Consider the following 22,060-nt stretch of genomic DNA (forward strand, 5'->3'; position numbering starts at 1 on the left):
AAGGAGGGTTTACAAGTTACAAATTGAAAATTTAAAAATACATACTGTTACAGCATATACTTTTAAAAATGTATTAGACAATAATTTATAATTATAAAAATTTCTAATCATTTCATAGTTTACATGAGAGAAACAACTTGTTCAGTATATTATTTTTATAGCTTCAGAATTACAATCATATTTCAAAAAATCTCATTTGTTACATTGTACCAGAAATTACCTACCATTAAGTTATGAAGCAGTTGTCCAGTGTAAGAATTCCACACTTTGAGGACATGATCATTCACAGCTGTGACAACAATGCTATCATTTTGATTCCAAGCTATCATTGTTACTTTAGGTTTCATAAACCTTTCCTCTTCGGAAGATAAGTCCCTAACAAAAAAATACACAACATGTATAGATGGCTGGCTATACAATGTATACAATCTCTCATCAATACAAAAATAAAGAAATCCAACCCATGTGCCTATCTTATCAACCCTACAGTGAGTTCATCACAGCTGACCCAGAACAGATTATCTAGAAACAGGTGAGGGCAAAACCTGAAGAAGGGAGGGATAATTTAGAAACAGTACAGAGACTGAATAAGGGCAGATTTTAGGACACCATTACTGCTTATGAAAGCAATGCTTTTTCTCCCTACTTCTTTCCTATTATTTCCTTCTTCTGAATACAAACCTATTGCTAACACTTACTTTCAACTGTTTCTCTCCATAGAAGACAAAAAAATTTTAGGAACACAAAAATAAGGTAATTCATATTCATATCCCCAATGTTTAGAAAAATAACTGACACACAGATGTTCAATCTGAACTGTAAATGGGACTATTCTCATCTCTTTATACAACTTTCCTACAGTCTACTCCTACAGGCCCCTTGGCAAGAACGGTCTTGGATACACCTGCCTGGAATGTTTTTCATCCTTTATAAAAGTGTTATGGAGGGCCAGACACGGTGGCTCACGCCTGTAATCCCAGCATCTTGGGAGACCGAGGCAGGCAGATCACGAGGTCAGCAGTTTGAGACTAGCCTGGCCAACATGGTGAAACCCCATCTCTACTAAAAATACAAAATTAGCCGGGTGTGGTGGCACACACCTGTATTCCCAGCTACTCAGAAGGCTGAGGCAGGAGAATCATTGGAACCTGGGAGACAGAGTCTGCAGTGAACCAAGACCGCACCATTGCACTCCAGCCTGGGTGACAGAGCAAGACTACGTTCTCAAAAAATAAAAAAGTGATATGCAAAGGGTCTCTGCATTACAGTAGTCAACAGTGGGGTAGGGAAGGCCTAATGGTTCTGAAATAATAGAATACGTTTTAAGAAATTACAAGCATCGGCCGGGCACGGTGGCTCACGCCTGTAATCCCAGCATTTTGAGAGGCCGAGGCAGGCGGATAACAAGGTCAGGAGATTGAGACCATCCTGGCTAACACGGTGAAACCTCATCTCTACTAAAAATACAAAAAAAAGCAAAATTAGCCAGGCGTGGTGGTGGGCACCTGTAGTCCCTACTACTCAGGAGGCTGAGGCGGGAGGATAGCATGAACCCAGGAGGCGGAACTTACAGTGAGCCAAGATCGCACCACTGCACTCCAGCCTGGGCAACAGAGCAAGACTCCGTCTCAAAAAAAAAAAAAAAAGATATTACAAGCATCTAACATGTTTTAATTAACAAAGGCTGGGCATGGTAGCTCACACCTATAATCCCAGCACTTTTGAGAGGCCAAGGTGGGCAGATCACGTGAGGTCAGGAGTTCCAGACCAACCTGGCCAACAGGATGAAATCATGCCTCTATAAAAAATACAAAAATTAGCTGGGCGTAGTGACAGGCTCCTGTAATCCCAGCTACTTGGGAGGCTGAGGAAGGAGAATCGCTTGAACCCAGGAGGCGAAGGTTGCAATGAGCTGAGACCGTGCCACTCCATCTCAAAAAAAAAAAAAAAAAAAAGAATATAGAATGAGTGTTATAAAACAGCTATCTATGTAATTACAAAAAAAAAAAAAAACACACAGAAGAGAGAATAATTCTAACTAGATTGATTGGTGTTGAGGGTAGAATAATATTAAGAAGTAAAATGGAGGCCGGGCGCGGTGGCTCACGCCTGTAATCCCAGATCTTTGGGAGGGCGACGTGGGTGGATCACGAGGTCAGGAGATCAAGACCATCCTGGTTGCACATGTATACATATGTAACTAACCTGCACATTGTGCACACGTACCCTAAAACTTAAATTTAAAAAAAAAAAAAAAAACGACCATCCTGGCTAACATGGTGAAACCCCGTCTCTACTAAAAATACAAAAAAAATTAGCCGGGCATGTGGCGGGCGCCTGTAGTCTCAGCTACTCATGAGGCTGAGGCAGGAGAATGGCATGAACCCAGGAGGCAGGGCTTGCAGTGAGCAGAGATCGCACCACTGCACTCCAGCCTGGGCGACAGAGCAAGACTCTGTCTCCAAAAAAAAAAGTAAAATGGAATAAAGGCAAAGACTCCATTCTTCACTTTAAACTAAAAGGCTTTTGAAGTAACAACATTGCTTTTTTTTTTTTTTTTTTTTTGAGGCGGAGTCTAGCTCTGTCGCCCAGGCTGGGGTGTAGTGGCTCCATCTAGGCTCACTGAAACCTCTATCTCCTGGGTTCAACTGATTCTCCTGCTTTAGCCTCCCGAGTAGCTGGGATTACAGGCACATGCCACCATATCCGGCTAATTTTTGTATTTTTTTTTAGTAGAGGCAGGGTTTCACCATGTTGGCCAGGCTAGTCTCGATATCCTGACCTCAGATGATCCGCCTGCCTTGGCCTCCCAAAGTGCTGGGAATACAGGCATGAGCCACTATGCCCAGCCACAAATTAATAACTTTGAATTTACTAACAGATATGTTCCATTTCATCAAGTTGATTCGCCAATATTAGAACACTAAAATAAACAGATCAATCAATTCTTACATACAGAAGACTCTGTTTTTCAAGATTTGAAAGCAAGAAAACTTAAAATGAGAAGATATTTTCTCATGAAGAAAATTATAGGAAAAGTCCCCTTCATGGATCGAGTGCGTCAGCAAGAAAACTATAGTTTTCAGTCTCATTTAAAAATTTTCATTCAAGTTTTGACAGTTTCTATTTTCCTTAATAAAACAATAATAGGTGAAACTGATTTTAAATTATCTTCACCCCCATTCCCTTTATTTCAACTAATCAAGGATTGACAGTATTCACTTTCATACTGAGATGTAACATTTTTATATATAATAAAGATTTTTTAATTTGTTTATGAGCAAGGGTTATCAAATTTCCAGTATATATACTTTTCATTCTCCATCACAGATAATTCCACAAAAAAACAAGAAGATCAAATTTATTTTGAAAATGCAATACAATTCTTTGAGCTACAGCAGAGAATATAAGTCAATTTCTGTTGTTAAAAACAAAGCATTTGGGAGGCACAGGCAAGAGGATCACTTGAGCCTGAGTCTTTACAAAAAATAAACATAAAAATTAGCCAGGCATGGTGGCTCATGCTCATAGTCCCAGCTACTCGGAAGGCTGAGATGGGGGGACTGCCTGAGGCCGGAATGTCAAAGCTGAAGTGAGTCACGATCATACCACTGGCGCTCCAGCCTGGGCGATGGAGTGAGACCCTAGAACATTTTTTTTAAATAAAAATACAGCAGACATGATTTCCAGAAGACAAAATGTGGAAACATTTCTCAGAAAAACTGATACGAAAAAGTGCAAAGTTAAAATCAGGAAACAAACTCTAAAGTAAAATCTATGACTTTTATTTTTAGAGAGTCTCGCTCTGTCACCCAGGCTGGAGCTCAATTTTCTTTTTTAACCTTAATAATAAAGTATGTTTGCTTACCCTATTTCCCAGCCTTGGCTCTAAGCTACTTTTAAATTTTTTCAAAAATCCTATCCACAGAAAAGTATAATTTCCATTCTTAACGTACTTGAGTTAATTTTATCTTTTTTACTTGTAGAAGCTTTTAAATGCAACATCTAAGAAGGAGGTCAATGCTTTGAACCATAGAAAAAGTACATGTTATTCTTTGCTACACAATGTAAGGATAAATTTACCTGGATGTCTCTGTTCACCTGATATGCAGTACGCAGCTATTCACTTATACCACAGCTCTTCGTAATAGAAGGTAGCTATAATCCCCTCAACAAAATAACCACTGAGAGACACAGAGAGCAAGAGAGAGAGAGAGAGAGAGAGAGAGACAGATCGAACACCTATGATGCACCTACTTCTAACAATCTCAACTTACCCTGAGATTCTGGTAGCCATATCCAATAAAATGCTCCTCCATTCTAACTGCTCAAATCTCCAAATCCGTGCTGTTCCATCTCTGCTACCACTTAGGAACCTTAAAACATTCAGAACAGGATCTTACTATATTCACACACTTTCCAACAAGGGCTACAATTAAAATCACATGCAAAAAAAGAATGTAATGAAGCTGTCCTAACAACAGGACAATCCACAGGTGTTAATTCAAAGGACAAGGTATTTAGAGCGTTATCTGGATGGGAAAAAAAATTTGGTTTGCTATGATTTTCCCGGCCCTATGAAATAAAACACACCTCAAACTCAATCAATAGCTTTTCAAACAGATTAAGTTTTGAAAATACAATGTATAAGAATGCTGAGAAGAGGCAACCTGAAGTGGCTCATGTCTGTAATCCCAGCACTTTGGGAGGCCGAGGTGGGTGGATCACAAGGTCAGGAGTTCGAGACCAGTCTGACCAACATGGTGAAACCCCGTCTCTACTAAAAATACAAAAATTAGCCAGGCGTGGTGGCACATGCCTGTAATCGCAGCTACTCAGGAGGCTAAGACAGGAGAATCGCTTGAACCCAGGAGGGGGAGGTTGCAGTGCAGTGAGCCGAGGCTGCACCACTGCACTCCAGCCTAGGCAACAGAGCTAGACTCCGCCTCAAAAAAAAATAATTAAATAAGAATGCCAAGAAGAAAAAAAAAACAGAAAAAAGTTTTAAAGTATAGGAAAATAAGAGCAATAGCTCCATTTTAAACATCTTACTTGTTAATTCAAATTAATTCATGTTGGACACTGTGTAAAAATAAATCAATCTATTAACAAATTAAGTTCTCAACAATTAGTTTAGCAAAGGTACCTGACACACAATGGAGGCAAAGAAGGAGTATATGATTTAAGTAATAATTTATTTGCAGGATATATCACAGTGGTTTCTTAGAAAAGTTTTTTTTAACTACCCAAACAAGAAATTTAATGATCCTTACACATAAGTTTTTCAGTAAATCAGACATCTAGCCGAAGAAAAACTACTTTTGGTCGCTAGAAGCTGGCAAAAACTACAATTCTAAAAACTTACATTTCATGTGTTCTTCCCCCAACCCCTGCCCTAGACACTTTTCATTCAGTTAATACATTTACTAATAAATATCTGCAATATACAAAGTGACAGTTAATTATATATTATTTCAAAGTTTCTGAGTAGATTTCAGATGTTCTGACTACAGAAAAATGCTCAGTATGTGAAGTGGCAGAGATGTTTATTGGCTTGATTTAATCATCCCACAATGTAAATATATATTAAAACACCACAGTGTACTTACTCCATAAACATAGACAATTATTAGTCAACTAAAAATAAAAAATAATGGCTGAGCAAGGTGGCTCACGCCTGTAATCCCAGCACTTTAGGAGGGCGAGGCAGGCAGATCACCTGAAGTCGGGAGTTCAAGACCAGACTGACCAACATGGAGAAACCCCGTCTCTACTAAAAATACAAAGTTAGCCGGGCACAGTGGCAGGCGCCTGTAATCCCAGCTACTCAGGAGGCTGAGGTAGAAGATTAACTTGAACCCAAGAGGTGGGGGTTGCAGTGAGCCGAGATTGTGCCACTGCACTCAAGCCTGGGCAACGAGAGCGAAACTCCATCTCAAAAAATAAATAAATAAATAAATAATCAAAATAATACAAAGGGAAAAAATACATACAAAATGACAGGTTAGCTATACTAATATGTAGCACATTATATTTGCCTAATAACACACACACACACATACAAAACACACACTTACCGATCACCATTGTTACAAAATTGGATACTATCTACTTTATCCTAAAGGGGGGAAAAGGACAAATACAAAAATGATCATCTACATGGTCTGTGAATTTGAAAAAATGAAGTTTTAATGCTAGAAGCCTATTTGCTTTAACAAGCAAAATTTGCACTTGTGTTGCTTAGCCCTGTCATTCAACATGTTTTATAATTTTAAGTGAAGACTAACTACAAACCTAAGACTACTAAAATACAGCTTTCATTTCAAAGAAAGGCACATCTAACAGGAAAAAAAGCCTTGCTTCTAAACTTAAAGCAGTATTTATAATTACATCTGTTTAAAATGACTTATATGGAAGTGAAATGTGTGGAAAGTGCTCAAAATACAGGCTTTAAAGTAGCTAAAAATAAGGCATTTTCAATTGTTGTTTTAAGTTATTTAAATCTGTATCTATCAAATAACCTCTGGATGTGGACTGGCTTCCCAAAAGCTTCAAATAAAAGAAAAGATGGCCTAACCCTGACCAGTACTTCAGAACACTGACAGTTTTCTATCTTACTATGCATTATTAAAATCACATTCTTATTTCATGGGCTTGGTTAGATAAACAGGCCCACTTAAAGTTAACCCACCCAGATCAACTGTCATAATCAAGATTTTGAACATAAAGCTAAAATAACCACTGTAAAATATTAGGCCTCTCAAGTGCTAATCTGAGTTGCCAATGACATACCTCCCCTTTAAATATAATTGCTTGTATGCTTAAATTAAAAATTAGAATAGAATTAACAAAAACTATATTATACCTAGACATTTTCATTTTTATAAATAAACAAACATCTCTAACAATATTTTAACTGTCAAATAGAATTCAGCAAAAATTTAAGATAACATTCACAAGCAATGACTTATCTCAGAAATGCAACTATGATTTAATATTTTAAAACTTAATACCATCAAAAAGTTATAAATGACAGTTCATTTGTTCAACAGAAAAAAAATTAAAAATAAAAGTAGAGCCAATAACAATGCCCCTTAGCAATAACAGGAATAGTATTAACAATTAATCTAAAGGATTTTAAAACGTGGATGCTTACAGTGTGGCTTTCAAGTTCTGCGATTTTTTCGGGTGCTTCAAAACCCAAAAAATACATTCTGATTACATGATCAGTACTACCTGTGGCTAAAAACATACCACCTGAAATAAAAATGGTAAGGTTTAAACATCCAGTTTATAACAAATACCTGAACAAATCAAATTTCCATATTAAAATATAAAAAAGAAAGATCATTTACCCTAAAACTAAGTTTATCTCAACAGTTACATTTTCTGACTCACTATATAGAGGTTATAAAACTGAATTTGTAGCTTTAAAAAACAAAATTAATTCAATCTGGAAACATTCACAATCTCCTCCTGTTTTTTTTGAGACAGAATCTCGCTCTGTCGCCCAGTCTGGAGCCCAATGGTGTGATCTCGGCTCACTGCAACTTCTACCTCCCAGGTTCAAGTAATTCTACTGCCTCAGCCTGCTGAGTAGCTGGGATTACAGGGGCACACCAGCACGCCCAGCTAATTTTTTGTATTTTTAGTAGAGATGGGGGGTCTCACCATGTTGGTCAGGATGGTCTCGAACTCCTGACCTCAGGTGATCCACCCGCCTCAGCCTCCTAAAGTGTTGGGATTACAGGCGTGAGCCAGCTGGTGGGGCGGGGAACATGGTCTCAGTATGCCGCCCAGGCTGGAGTGCAGTGGTGTGACCATGGCTCACTGCAGCCTCAACCTCCTGGACACAAGCAATACTCCCACCTAGTCTCCTGAGTAGCTGGGACTACAGGTGTGCACCATGCCCAGGTAATTTTTGTTTTGTTTTTTTTGAGAGATGGGTTCTCCCTATGTTGCCAGGGCTGGGCTCGAATTCCTAGGCTGAAGCAATCCTCCCATCTCGGCCTCCCAAAGGACTGGGATTACAGGCATTGAGTCACTGTGCCTGGCCTCCCCATCTGTATTATTAAGGGTGGCAATATAATGCCAATTAAGCACCAGTGCTCTAAAAATATTTTTAAGAAAAGAAGTTCTGCTTTCTAAACAATTCTACATACCTAACCCTAGCTTGTTCAAGTTTTCAGATTTAATGAGGGAAAAGTCTTTGACCTATCCGAAAAAAGAGAAAGGTTACCACACAAGTTCACTGTACAAAAAATGAAAAAGAATAATTTCATCAAGATATTATGTGTGAGAAATAAATTTAAACTATCAAACATACACAGTTTAGCCTATTCGAAGAAAATCACAAGTTTAGATTATCATACACATAGTACTGGCATAGGAATCACTTGTGTGGACACCTCAAGCCTCCCTTTTACCAGCCATCTCTTATATCACTGATTACTACCAGAAATCAGAGAAAGGCAGACTGGAGGACTGGAAGAACAAGGCTAACAAAATGAACATCATAAATTGAACCTAATGAAATAAACATCAGAAGTCATTTACCACGTAGCTAATAAAAGTTCTTAGCAACCAAGTGGTCATTTAATAAATGTTTAAAAAAAAAAACTAAGAAAAAAATGTGAAGAAGTTCTTACCAACACTAAAAGAAGAACAAAGCATTTGAACGCCTGGCCTAGGCTTTTCAGTGAACTTCAGGGGACGTGGGCTTTAAAAGAAGAAGATGCTGCTTTAAAATAGATTATTTCACCACATTAACACAGCTTAAAATATTCGTTTTAATCTAGCATATTTAAATATTATAATTTTTTAAGAGACAGGGTCTCGCCATGTTGCCCACACTAGACACAAATTCTTGGGCTCAAGGGACCCTCCAGCCTCAGCCTCCCTAGTGGCTGGGGACCACAGGCACACAACACCCAGCTATAATCTTATTTCTATAATACCTTATTGTACATCAAATATTTCCACAGATTTCCATGTATTTTTACAAAATATAAAAAGATCAAATTAATCATATTTCCTTTAACCCAATACACCCAAAATATCAACATGTAATCCAAATCAATAAAATTATAAGATACTTTCATACTCTTTCATATTAAGTCTTTGAAATTTTCCAGTGTGTATTTGAGACTCAAAATATATCTCAATTTGACAACTATTTTTTAACAAAAATATTTTATCTATATTTGGATTTCCCAAAACTCATTGAAAATTTCACATACTCGTTATTCAAGATATGCTTAATTTTCTAATAGGCCAGGCGTGGTGGCTCACGCCTGTGATCCCAGTACTTTGGGGGGCCAAGGCGGGTGGATCACCTGAGGTCAGGAGTTTCAGACTAGCCTGGCCAACCTGGTGAAACTCCATCTCTACTAAACATACAAAAAATTAGCTGGACGGGGTGGCGGGCACCTGTAATCCCAGCTACTCAGGAGGCTCAGGCAGGAGAATCACTTGAACCCAGGAGGCAGAGGCTGCAGTGAGCCGAGATCACGCCATCACACTCCAGCCTGGGCAACAGAGCGAGACTCCGTCTCAAAAAAAAAAAAAAAAAAAAAAAAAACGAAAACAAAAGGAAAAAAATGTTTTAATACATTAATCAATTGTAAGTTTTAAATTTAAATTATCAATTCAGTTCCTCAATTGCACTAGCCACATTTAAAGTGCTCAACGATCATGTATGGCTAGTGACTACTGTATTAGACGCACAGGTATACAATACAGGTCTTATGACTCTCAAATGTTCCTGCCTGAATTTCCAATTATATACCTATTATTTTAAATGCCTTACTTTGTCTTTGCAAAAATGTGCTAAGATAGAAAAGCTATGCTTCTTTTACAAATCCTGCTATCTACATAATTATAAATAGCAAATAGTCAATATGGCACATATGCTGTATATAATAAAAATTAAGTTCAAAGGTTAAAAAAAGCAACAATACACAATTTCTCATAACAATAAAACTTCATTTCATTAGACTAAACTGTAACTACATTAAAAAACAAAACCTGTTACATAATTAAAGCCACTTACCTAAACTTTAAGGATTCTAAATCCCATTGCCAAAAGCAAACTGTCCCATCAGCACCAGTGGAAACCATGTATCTTTGAGAGCCTTTGGCCATCGGGCTAAACTAAAAAGTAAAACATATACAATTCAGTTTCCAGAACTTCTACTTAAGTTACAGTTTAATAGTCTTGCAAACTTAACTTCAATTGACAGTTTCAGGAAATAAAACACATGAAATCCAAAATATAGGTAATACTACCGTAGTGGAAAAAATCATAACCTCTCCACATTCATTTATATGTAATATGATCTCAATAAGTCTATTTTCAGAATAAACAAGACTGGCCAGAAAAACTTTAACAAGGTGGAGATCTAGTCCTACTAGATATTAAAGCATATCACAGAGTGTTAATAATTAAAACGATCAGACAAAACAGGGTACACTGACAGAATGACCAATGGAAAAAATACAATCCAAAACTAGACCCTATTCAACCTGGGAAAGCTGACTGAAAAACTGGAAGGAAAAATGGGGGAAAACATGAATCCTAATCTAAGACTTAAGTAGAATTAAGGTATTATCTCAAATCTGTTGGGCGAACAATGGATCACTGCATAAATGGTATTACAATTGTGCAGTAATCTGGAAAAAAACTAAGTCCATTCTTCAGACTGTACATCAGGATACATTCGAAATGGGTCAATGATTTAAATATTTTGAAAACAAAACCATAAAATAAGGAAACACAGGAACTATATTGCAGCGCAACTTCAGAATAAGGCTAACATCTGTACTTAATAAAATACCAAAAGTGCTAAACAAGCAAGCTACAGAAAGGAAGATGAACTAGCTAGAGACATCTAGGAAGGATTAAATAGTAGGAAAATGCAAGGAAAACAAACACACACTAAGCAAAGGAATAATATCAGCACAAGTTCAAAAGCGAGGGGGAATATGGTATAAGATAGAAACAAAGATCTATATGAACAAAGTGTTCATTTCTCAAAGTCATGCGGCAATGGGGTAAATGAATAGAGAATCTGGATGTAATCAAAGCAGCTTAAAGGGTAACTGTACTTTTCAAGTAAAAACACCAGAAGCAGCCAAACGATTTGTCTTACAGCAATATACGGTATTGATTGAAAAAGAAGAGGCAAGATGTAATAAAAAGCCAAGAGGGAACCCAGTTAATCTAAGAAGCAAGAAGCTTAACTGGAATACAGCTCCACCCTTCTCCCCCTAGAATGGGGAGGAAAGACCAAAAGAGAGGAGCATCAAAACTTGCTGACTCGCCCGAGTGCCATGGCTCATGCCTGTAATCCCAGCACTTTGGGGGGCCGAGGAGTGAGAATTGCTTGAGTCCAAGAGTTCAAGACCAGCCTGGGTGACATGGCAAAACCCTGTCTCTACAAAAAAATACAAAATTGTCCAGGCGTGATGACACACGGCTGTGATCCCAGTACTATGGGAGGCCAAGGCAGGCAGATCACTTGAGGTCAGGAGTTTGAGGCCAGCCTGGCCAACATGATGAAACACCACCTCTACTAAAAATACAAAAATTAGCCAGGCATGATGTTGGATGCCTGTAACACAAAAAGTAGGCAGCAGAGGTGGCGGATGCCCATAATCACAGCTACTCGGGAGGCTGAGGCAGGAGAATCACTTGAATCCGGGAGGCAAAGGTTGCAGCAGGCTGAGATGGCGCCACTGCACTCCAGCCTGGACAACACAGCGAGACTCCTTCACCTACCAAAAAAAAATATATATATATATATATGTATGTATGTATACATGTATATATATACGTATACATATACATGTGTATATATGTAGACATATATGTATACATATAAATACATGTATATAAATATATATATACACATGTCAACATATACGTCTATGTATACGTATATGTATGTACATATGTATATATACACGTATACGTATATATGGACATATACACATACGTATATAAACATATATATAAAATAAAATAAAAAATTAGCCAGGCATGGTGGCGCATGCTTGTAGTCCCAGCTACCCAGGAGGCTGAGGTTGCAAAGAGCCAAGATCACACCACTGCATTTCAGCCTGGGCAACAGAGTGAGACTCTGTCTCAAAAAGCAAACAAACTTGCTGACTCAAGAAATATTCAAGACAAAGAAGGAGCTTAGAAAACAAAGACTAATAGTGCCATTAACAGAAAGCAAAGTAAGGAAGAAATTATGGATTTTTTTTAATGTTGAAAGTGATTGTTTATATCTAAGTAGATATGTTCCAGAATGTGGCCTAACATTGAGCTTTGCAGGCTATCTCATTAAAAGTAATGAGAAAAAGTAGTATAATTAAAGTTATATTAGTAGTTGGATATTTTTGTTAATTAAATTTGAAGATTCTTTTAGTCCTTTGCTTTCTTAATAAACTTGCTTTCACTTTAAAAAAATTTAAACACCTTCCACACTGAATTGCTAATTGGACAAAAAAAATTTTTTTTAATTAAAACATCAGAGTAAAACTCGCAACCTTGCAGAGTACTTTGAGAATTCTAGAGGCCAAGCACAGTTGCTCATGCCTGTAATCCCAGCACTTTGGAAGGCCAAGGCAGGTGGATCACCTGAGGTCAGGAGTTCAAGACCAGCCTGATCAACATGGTGAAACCCTGTCTCTACTAAAAATACAAAAAATTAGCCATGCATGGTGGTGGGCGCCTGTAATCCCAGCTACTCGGGAGGCTGAGGCAGGAGAATCGCTTGAACCTGGAAGGCAGAGATTTCAGTGAGCTGAGATCGCACCACTGTACTCCAGCCTGGGCAACAAGAGCGGAACTCCGTCACAAACAAAAAAAAAAAAAAAAAAAAAGGAATTCTAAACCTAACTGTCCATGGAAGAATATGTTTAAGTCACCTGTTCTAAATCAAATTTCCAGACAGATAAGCAATTTGTAGCTATTTCTGTCCCACTTATATCTTCGTCTATTCATGGACTGATATATACTGTTTTCTTTATAACAGCTCTAAAACATTTTTATATCTCCAGCATGGCTCAACAATTCTTTGCTCTTCTTTCGCTGTCCGTGCTTATTTTTCTCTTTTAAATGAGCTTGATTGGCTGGCATAGTTCCATAAAAACAAAATCATTGGAATTTCAAATGTAAATACGCTGATTTTATAGCATAATCAGGAAAGATCTGACATATTTACAATACTGAATCTTCTGATTCAGGAACATGGTAGAGGTATTTTCACTTACTTAGACTATTTCCTTCCCCAACCCAAGACTCCGGTCAGTATTTTTAAGACCTTTCTTCATAAACGTATTTCACATTTCCTGTTAAATTTATTCCTATGTGTTTGAGGGGTTTTGTTGCTATTACAAATTATACTCTTCTTCCATTGTATTTATTACTTGTTTATTGCTGGTGTACAATAAAGTTCTGGTTTTAAGACATGGGTCCTATATATATTTAACCGTCATATTAAGCTCTCAGCAGTTCTAACAAGTTTTAACAGAATTCACTAATGAAGCCTCTAAGCTTGAAGTTTTAAAGAGTTGCGATTTGTTTTTGTTTTTTTAGTGTCCAACAGGTATTTTTAACTTCTGGGGGCTTCCTTTTACTGTTTCTAAATAGCAACATTTCATCAATTGCAGTATCACTGACATACAACCATGTTTTGTTATGCCCCCTCAAGGCCAGTCGCCAATGACTATAATATGTATTTCTGGATATTAAAAATAGTCTTGCTTCTTTTTTCTAAGATGGATTAGCTAAATCCTGCATAAAAGAAACAGTATGAACTATGATATCTAAGTCTTCTTTGGCCTAGGATTTTAGGATTCCGTGCTACAATCTCATGTGTCTACTTCCAAAGTCCAAAGTATGCTTGAAATCTACACATTTTGAGTGACTACCTAGTATTTACCACAGGCTCATGAGCTTAAGAACGTCTACTTTTATAACTTGTTCAGTGGTAAAATAAGGACTCTTTAATATATGCTGATCCTCTCTTTTGCTATGAAAGAATGTATTTATTTTCTTTGGATATATAGCCAATCTTTTTTTGTGAAGAACCTCCAGCTGGGTAGGGTGGCTCATGCTTATAAAGCCCAGTGCTTTGGGAGGCCAATGGAGGAGGATTGCTTGAGGCCAGAAGTTCAAGACCAGCTTGTGAAACATAGCAAGACACTGTCTCTACAAAAAATTAAGAACTAACTAGGTGACGTGGCACACACCTATAGTCCCAGCTACTCAGAAGGCTGAGGCAGGAGGATGACTTGAGCCCATAAGTTTGAGGCCAGGCAAGCTATGATTACACCACCGCACTCCAGCCTGGGCAACAGAGAGAGAACCTGCCTCTGGGGGAGGTGGGAGAACCTCCATACTGTTTCCCATAATAGCTGTACTAATTTACATTCTCACCAAAAGTGCATAAGAGTTCCCCTTTCTCCACCTCCTTCCCAACATTTGTTATCCTTTGTCTTTTTGAGAACAGCCATTCTGACTGGGGTGAGGTAGTATCTCACTGTGGTTTTGATTTGCATTTTCCTGATAATTAGTGATGTTAAGCATATTTTCATATATCTGTCGGCCATTTGTATGTTTTCTTTTTAGAAATGTCTACGCAGGTCTTTTGCCCATTTTTTAACTGAATTTTTTTTCTATTGAGTTGAGTTCCTTATATGTTCTGGATATTAACCCTTTGTCAGATGCATAAAGTTTACAAGTACTTTCTCCTATTCTTCAGGTTGTCTCTTCGATCTATATTGTTTGTTTCCTTTGCTGTGCAGAAGATTTGTAGTTTGATGTAATCCCATTTGTCTGTTTTTGCTTTTGTTCCCTATGCTTTTGGGTATATATCCAAAGGGAAATGAAATCAGTATATTGAAGAGATAATTGCACTCCCATGTTTACTGCAGTGCCATTCACAATAGTCAAGACATGAATCAACCTAAACACCCATCTACAGATGAATGGACAAAGAAAATGCCGTTCTGTGTATACACACACACAAAATGGAACATTATAAACAGAATACTCTTCTGTCGTTTGTGGTAATATGGATGAACCTAAAGGCCATTATGTTAAGTGAAATAGCAAGGCACAGAAAGGCAAACACTGTGTAATTTCACCCTTGAATTTTAAAAGTTGATTTCACAGAAGCAGAGAATAGAACAGTGGTTACCTATGGCTGGGGAGTATGGGGGAAGGGGGGGACCATGAGAAGTTGTTTCAATGGGTATTAAGTTACAATCAGACAGGAAGAATAAGTTCTGGTGTTCCATTACACAGTAAGGTGAGTACAGCAAATAACAATGTGATAGACATTTCAAGATAGCTAGAAGAGAAGATTTTGAATATTACCACAACAAATAAATGATAAATGCTTAGTGATGGATATAATTACCCTCATTTGATCCTTATACAATGCATATATGCACTGAAACATCACACTGTATTCTTTGTCTTTCTACAAGTATTATAGGTCAACTAAAAACAAAAAATTTAAAAAGGATGTAGGCTAGGTGTGGTGGCTCACACACATAATCCCAGCACTTTGGGAGGCCAAGGCAGGAGGACTGCTCGAGCCTAGGAGTTTGACCAGTTCAGGCAACATGGCAAAACCCCATCTCTACTCAAAAAACACACAAAAAAAAAACTTAGCCAGGTGTGGTGACACACACCTGTAGTCCCAGCTACTCCCAGCTACTCAGGAGGGTGAGGGGGGAGCATCACTTGAGCCCAGTCAACAAAAAAAAAAAAAAAAAAAAGATGTATTTGTCAAAGGTAGTTAGCTGTCCTGAACTGTTAAAATGAAATCTCTTCCTGTATGCTCACTCATGCATCCTAGGGGAGATAAAAATTCACATAACATAAAACTCACCATATGAACTTTTTTTTTTTTTTTTTTTTTTGAGTCAGAGTCTTGCTCTGTCACCCAGGCTAGAGTGCAGTGGTGCCATCTCGGCTCACTGCAAGCTCCGTCTCCCGGGTTCACGCCATTCTCCTGCCTCGGCCTCCCGAGTAGCTGGGACTACAGGCGCTGGCCACCATGCTCGGCTAATTTTTTTTTATATTTTTAGTAGAGATGGGATTTCACCATGTTAGCCAGGATGGTCTCCATCTGCTGACCTCGTGATCTGCCCGCGTCGGCCTCCCAAAGTGCTGGGATTACAGGCGTGAGCCACCGCGCCCAGCCCATATGAACCATTTTAAAGTCAACGATTCAGTGGCATTTAGTACATGCACAATGCTGTGCAGCCATCACCACTACCTAAGGTCAATAGCTACTATTTCACAAGATAAACTGCAACCTGTCAAGGCATTTTTCAATTCTCTTGGATTTTAATTAGGCAACCAAACTTCTGGAAAAGAAAAGTTTTTTATTTCCAGTATTTGTACTTTTTTTTTTTGAGACGGAGTCTCACACTGTCACCTGGTGGGAAGTGCAGTGGCGCGATCTCTGCTCACTGCAACCTCCACCTCCCGGCTTCAAGCGATTCTCCTGCCTCAGCCTCCCAAGTAGCTGGGATTACAGGTGCCCGCCACCACGCCCGGCTAATTTTTTGTATTTTTAATACAGACAGGGTTTCACTATGTTGGTCAGGCTGGTCTGAAACTCCTGACCTGGTGATCCGCCCACCTCGGCCTCCCAAAGTGCTAGGATTGCAGACGTGAGCCACTGCGCCTGGCCCATTTTTGTTCTTGCCTAGCAATACTAAAAAAATGAACAGTTGTAGTAATAGTATAGTGTTTTCTGCAAATATTTAATTTTGTAATATTTTTAATCTAGATAAAAGTCGTAATAGTACCATGAGCACCCATACACTGGTCATCAAGATTCACCAATGGTTAATAGTTTGCAACACTTGCTTCCTGATGTAGATATCACACTGACATGAACCATCCAAATCTACCTTGCTGACATCATCACTTCAACCCTAAAATCCTTAGTGTGTATCTCCTAACAATGACATTCTCCTACATAACTATGATTATCAATACTTCAAAAACTTACTATTGATAAAACATTATTATATAATCCATATTCAAATTTTCCAAATTTCTCAAGCATCCTTTACAGCTTTTTTCTCTCCTAAATCTAGAACCCAAATCAAGGCTCACACATTACACTAACGTTTGTCCCTTTTCCTGAGGTTCCTTATTGAAAAGCTCTCCACCTTTCTATCTTTCTTGAAACCAAACTTTTGAGGAATAAGAGATTTGTTTCACAGACTGTTTCTCAATTTGGATTTGTCTGATTGCTTCCTTGGGAGATTAGCGCCAAACATTTTTTACCTAAATAATAAGTAGGTAGAGAAAATGTTTAACTACAGATACAATGCATTTCATAGTTACAAGTCAATTCAGATTTTCTTTTTGTTTCTTGTTTTTCTCTGTATTTACCTTCAATTTTCCTTTATAAAGCTGCTTAAAATATCCTGTTTTTATTATCTGAAGGATATGTAGTGATACCCCTTTTTCAAATCTGATAATGGTTATTTGTCACGTTTCTTTTTTGTTCCCTGAACAATGTGTCTTTTACCAGTATTTATAGTCTTTCAAAGAACTTCTGGCTTTGTTGATCCTCACTACCGTTATGCACATTTTTTCTATCCTTAATTTCTGTACTTATCTTCATAATTTCTTTCTTCTTGTTTGTTCTTCTCCCAACTTCTTGAGAAATACACTTGTGATCACTGAATTTCAGCTTCTTTCTAATACATGAATTGGGTGTAAATTTCCCCTTCAGCACAACTTCAGAAGAGAATTATATACTGCTATGAAACAACTTACCCCAAAATTTTTAGCTGCACTGGACAACAATAAATATTCATTATCTCATAGTCTCTATGGTCCAAGAATTCAACAGCAGCTTAGCTAGATAGGTCTGGCTCAGTGTCTCAAGGCTGCGAGATGCAGTCAAGATGTCGACCTGAGCCACAGTCACATAAAGGCTTAACTGGGAATAGGGGGATCTGCTTCCAAAATGGCTTATTCACATGGCTATAGCAGAAGACATCAGTTATTACCATGAAGACCTTTCCATAGGGCAGTTTGAGTGTGCAATCTACCTAACAACTGGCTTCCCCCAAGACCAGTGATTAAAGAGAATAAGACAAAAGCTATTTCATTATGTTGTAGTGTAACTTCAGAAACACTGAAAGTCACATTATACCATTTTCTCAATATCTTTAAGTTCACAGGTCAACCCTATTCAGCAAGGAGACTACAGTGGCCTAAGTGCCAGAAGGCAAGAATCACTGGGCCCTGCCTTGAAGGCTGGCTCCCAAAGAGTACCTCCCCCAAGTTTTAATATGTAATGTTTTCATTATTAATCAGTTTGAAATATTCTTAAATGTCTATTGTGATTTTTCTTCTTTGATGTATGGATTATTTAGAAGTACAGTTGACCCTTGAACAACGCAGGGGTTAGGATATCAAACCCCCCCAGGCAGTTGAAAATCCACATGTAACTTCTGACTCCCAAAAAACTTAACTATTGATAAAGCCTCACCAATTGCATGAACAGTCAATTAACACATATTTTTGTATATGTTTTATATAATGTATTCTTATAATAAAGCTAGAGAAAAGAAAATGTTATCAAGAAAATCGTAAGGAAGAGAAAATATATTTACTATTAAGTAGAAGTGATCATCTTAAAGGTCTTCATCCTCATTGTCTTCATGTTGAATAGGCTGAAGAGGAGGAGGAGGAATAAGAGGAGTTGGTCTTGCTATCTCAGGGGTGACAGAGGTGGAAGAAAATCTATATATAAATCGACCCATGCAATTCAAACCCATATTGTTCAAGGGTCAACTATACATAAAATTTACAAAAAGTGAGGATTATCTGTTATTAATTCTGGCTGTTAGTAATTTCTGGCTTAATTACACTGTTGTCAGAGAATATACTTGGAATTATTTCAGTTGAGACTTGCTTTAGACCATTTAATGTACTTGCAAGTAATATAATTATGTTTACATTGACATTTACTATCCCAGCATCATCTTAGTACTGTTTTTTTCTCCTTTCTTGTTTTAGTTTCTTTATTAGTACATATTTCCGCACCTCTATTAAGCCTAGTAGTTATGCAATCTCTTGCTATACTTTTGGCTGTTATTCTAGAGATTTCAAAATGCATCTTCATCTTAAAGTCTAATGTAAATTTGTATTATTTTCCACTTCTTGAACAATGCAAAGATCTTAGAATACTGAAGTTACCGCCTCCTGATACACACACTATTCATTCTTTAATTCCATATGTATTTTGAAGCCTAGAATTTACTTATCTTATACAGCCAATGTTTATTTCCATTTACCCACACATTCATTTTTTTTTTGTCTCAAGTCTTCATTCCTTCTTGCATCTCCAAGTTTCCACCTGGGATCACATCCCCGCCTAAAGAATATTATTTAGAATTCCCTTTAATGTTGTTCCATTGCTAAGAAGTTCTCAGCTTGTCTGAATATGCATTTAATATACTTTCATTCTTCAATGATATATTTTAATAGGTTCAGAATTATTGACTGGCATTTTCTATTAGCAATTTAAAAATATTACTTCTTTGTCTATCAACTTGCGTTACTTCTATTAAGAAGCTAGCAATCAGGCCGGGCACGGTGGCTCACGCCTGTAATCCCAGCACTTTGCGAAGCCGAGGCGGGCGGATCATGAGGTCAGGAGATCGAGACCATCTTGGCTAACACGGTGAAACCTCGTCTCTACTAAAAAATACAAAAAATTAGCCGGACGTGGTGGCAGCTGCCTGTAGTCCCAGCTACTTGGGAGGCTGAGGCAGGAGAATGGCGTGAACCCGGGAGCCGGAGCTTGCAGTGAGCCGAGATCGCGCCACTGCACTCCAGCCTGGGCGACAGAGTGAGACTCCATCTCAAAAAAAAAAAAAAGAAGCTAGCAATCAGTCTTCTTATTAGTCCTCTAATTTTTCCCTAGAGCTGCAATGATTACTCATTGTACTCCATTCTATTTATTTTCTTCTGGCCTCAATTCCACTTCACTAATTCTCTCTTCAGTTTCATCAGTTGTGTTCAGATGCTGTTAAAATCACCCACTGAGGTTGGGCGAGGTGGCTCACACCTGTAATCCCAGCACTTTGGGAGGCCAAGGCAGGTGGATCACAAGGTCAGGAGATCGAGACAATCCTGGCTAACACAGTGAAACCCCATCTCTACTAAAAATACAAAAAATTAGCCGGGCGTGGTGGCACGTGCCTGTAGCCCCAGCTACTTGGGAGGCTGAGGCGCAGAAGAACCACTTGAACCCATGAGGCAGAGACTGCAGTGAGCTGAGATTGCACCACTGCACTCCAGCCTGGGCAACAGAGCAAGACTCCGTCTCAAAAAAAAAAAAAAAAAGTACTACTACCCAATTAGATTGTTCAGATATATTCAGTAGGTGATAAACGCATGTGAGCCCCCGTTACAAGAAGAATCATTTCAGGGAAGACTAGAACTCCACTTTCAAAGAATTCCAAGATGATTTTAAAACAGGCACTCTCTCAAAGTATAAATTTTCTTATTTGCTGCTATATTGTCAACACATTCATATCAAACTATAAAATGTTAACTGTGAAACCTAGCAAGAATTTGAATTAATTTTCAAACTATAAAATCTTCCAGAGAACAATATACTTAACTAAAAGTAAGTACACAAACCAAAAATCTTGCTTAAACTTCCAAAATAAAACACTATCTCAGCAAGGCACGGTGGCTCAAGCTTATAATTCCAGCACTTTGGGAGGTGGAGGAAGAAGGACTGCTTGATCCTAGGAATTCAAGAACAGCCTGGACAACATGGCTAGATTCCATCCCTATAAAAAATTTAAAAAGCCGGGGTTGGTAGCACACACCTGTGGCCCTAGCTACTCGAGAGGTTGAGATGGGCAGACCTTGACCCCAGGCTGAGGTTACAGTGAGCCATGACTGCACCACAGCACTCCGCCTGGGCCAAAAACAAAAAACAAAAACAAAAACCACTATCTCAGTTATAACTATCTTCATCCCAAAATAGCTACTCACTCTCTTTTCTTTGAGAATATTGACTAGAACAAAAGTCACCTTTTATCATAAAATTTCACACCAAATCTATTTAAGTGACCAGTAATACATAGCCTAGGTGAATGTGCATAAAAAAATTGAACCACCACCAGTTTTCACCAAATTCTAATGAGAGACACCAATGTACCTTTAAAAGCCTTATAAATCAAACATAAAATAAAAGCCTTACAAATCATCTAACAATTTACTTCAGCCTAACCAAACGTTAAGTTTCAAAACATGATAGAAAAGCACTGAAACAGGGTAGTAGGGACAGCACTTGGCCCAACCCCACCAACATGTTTTTCCATATGTGACCACTGACCACCAGACATTTTGGTACCACCCCCACTGGCCTATACTCGCTGACCAGACCTTGTAAGTTGTCTAAAAAAACTAAAACAAGCAGCATTCCGCCATGAATCCTACTAAGGAGAGTTAACTCTATCCGCCCATATGTGCACAAGGCCAGGAGAAGGACCAATCCTAACCCTGAGCCTCATTGTAATACTAAAACCTTCGCCCAGAGGGGCTTATCTGCCCCTCTCATCATGTGACATATGTGTCAGCATGATTCCTTTGTGCATCTGCACACCCTGGGCTCCATCCCACACATGTAATAACGTTCACCTACCTGATGAGTTATGCACATTACCCTCCTTAAGACACGGCAAGGCATTCCCCTGGGGAGCCAACCAGAGAACCCTTCTTCCTTCACTGTCTCACTTATTCCCAATGTTTCAGGCATAAGTCTCTTTTTTTTTTTTTTTTTTGAGGCAGTCTCACTTTGTCACCCAGGCTGGAATGCACTGGTGCGATAACGGCTCACTGCAGCCTCAACCTCCTGGCTCAAGCAATCCTCCCTCAACCTCAGGAGTACTGAGACTACAGGCGTGTGCTACCTTGCCAAACTATTTTTTGTGGGGGGTGGGTGTGGGTGGGGGGGGGGGTCTCACTAAGTTGCCCAGGCCGGGT

The 22,060-nt window shown here is 38.4% G+C and overlaps 1 protein-coding gene across 2 annotated transcripts in view; it reads right to left on the bottom strand.

Annotated features, from left to right (window-relative positions):
* BRWD1 (bromodomain and WD repeat domain containing 1) overlaps window positions 1–22,060 on the bottom strand; it is a 134,192-nt gene that overhangs the window by 88,411 nt on the left and 23,721 nt on the right. For both annotated transcript variants that reach the window (XM_063601440.1, XM_055105204.2), the window contains 6 exons: window positions 10,052–10,152; window positions 8,649–8,719; window positions 7,157–7,257; window positions 6,078–6,118; window positions 4,278–4,376; window positions 225–375 (listed from right to left, as the gene is read on the bottom strand). In XM_063601440.1, coding sequence (XP_063457510.1) covers window positions 225–375; window positions 4,278–4,376; window positions 6,078–6,118; window positions 7,157–7,257; window positions 8,649–8,719; window positions 10,052–10,152 — 564 coding nt within the window. The remainder of the gene's footprint in view (window positions 1–224; window positions 376–4,277; window positions 4,377–6,077; window positions 6,119–7,156; window positions 7,258–8,648; window positions 8,720–10,051; window positions 10,153–22,060) is intronic.

The sequence above is a fragment of the Pan paniscus genome, chromosome 22, assembly GCF_029289425.2.
Source record: "Pan paniscus chromosome 22, NHGRI_mPanPan1-v2.0_pri, whole genome shotgun sequence".
NCBI lineage: Eukaryota > Metazoa > Chordata > Mammalia > Primates > Hominidae > Pan > Pan paniscus.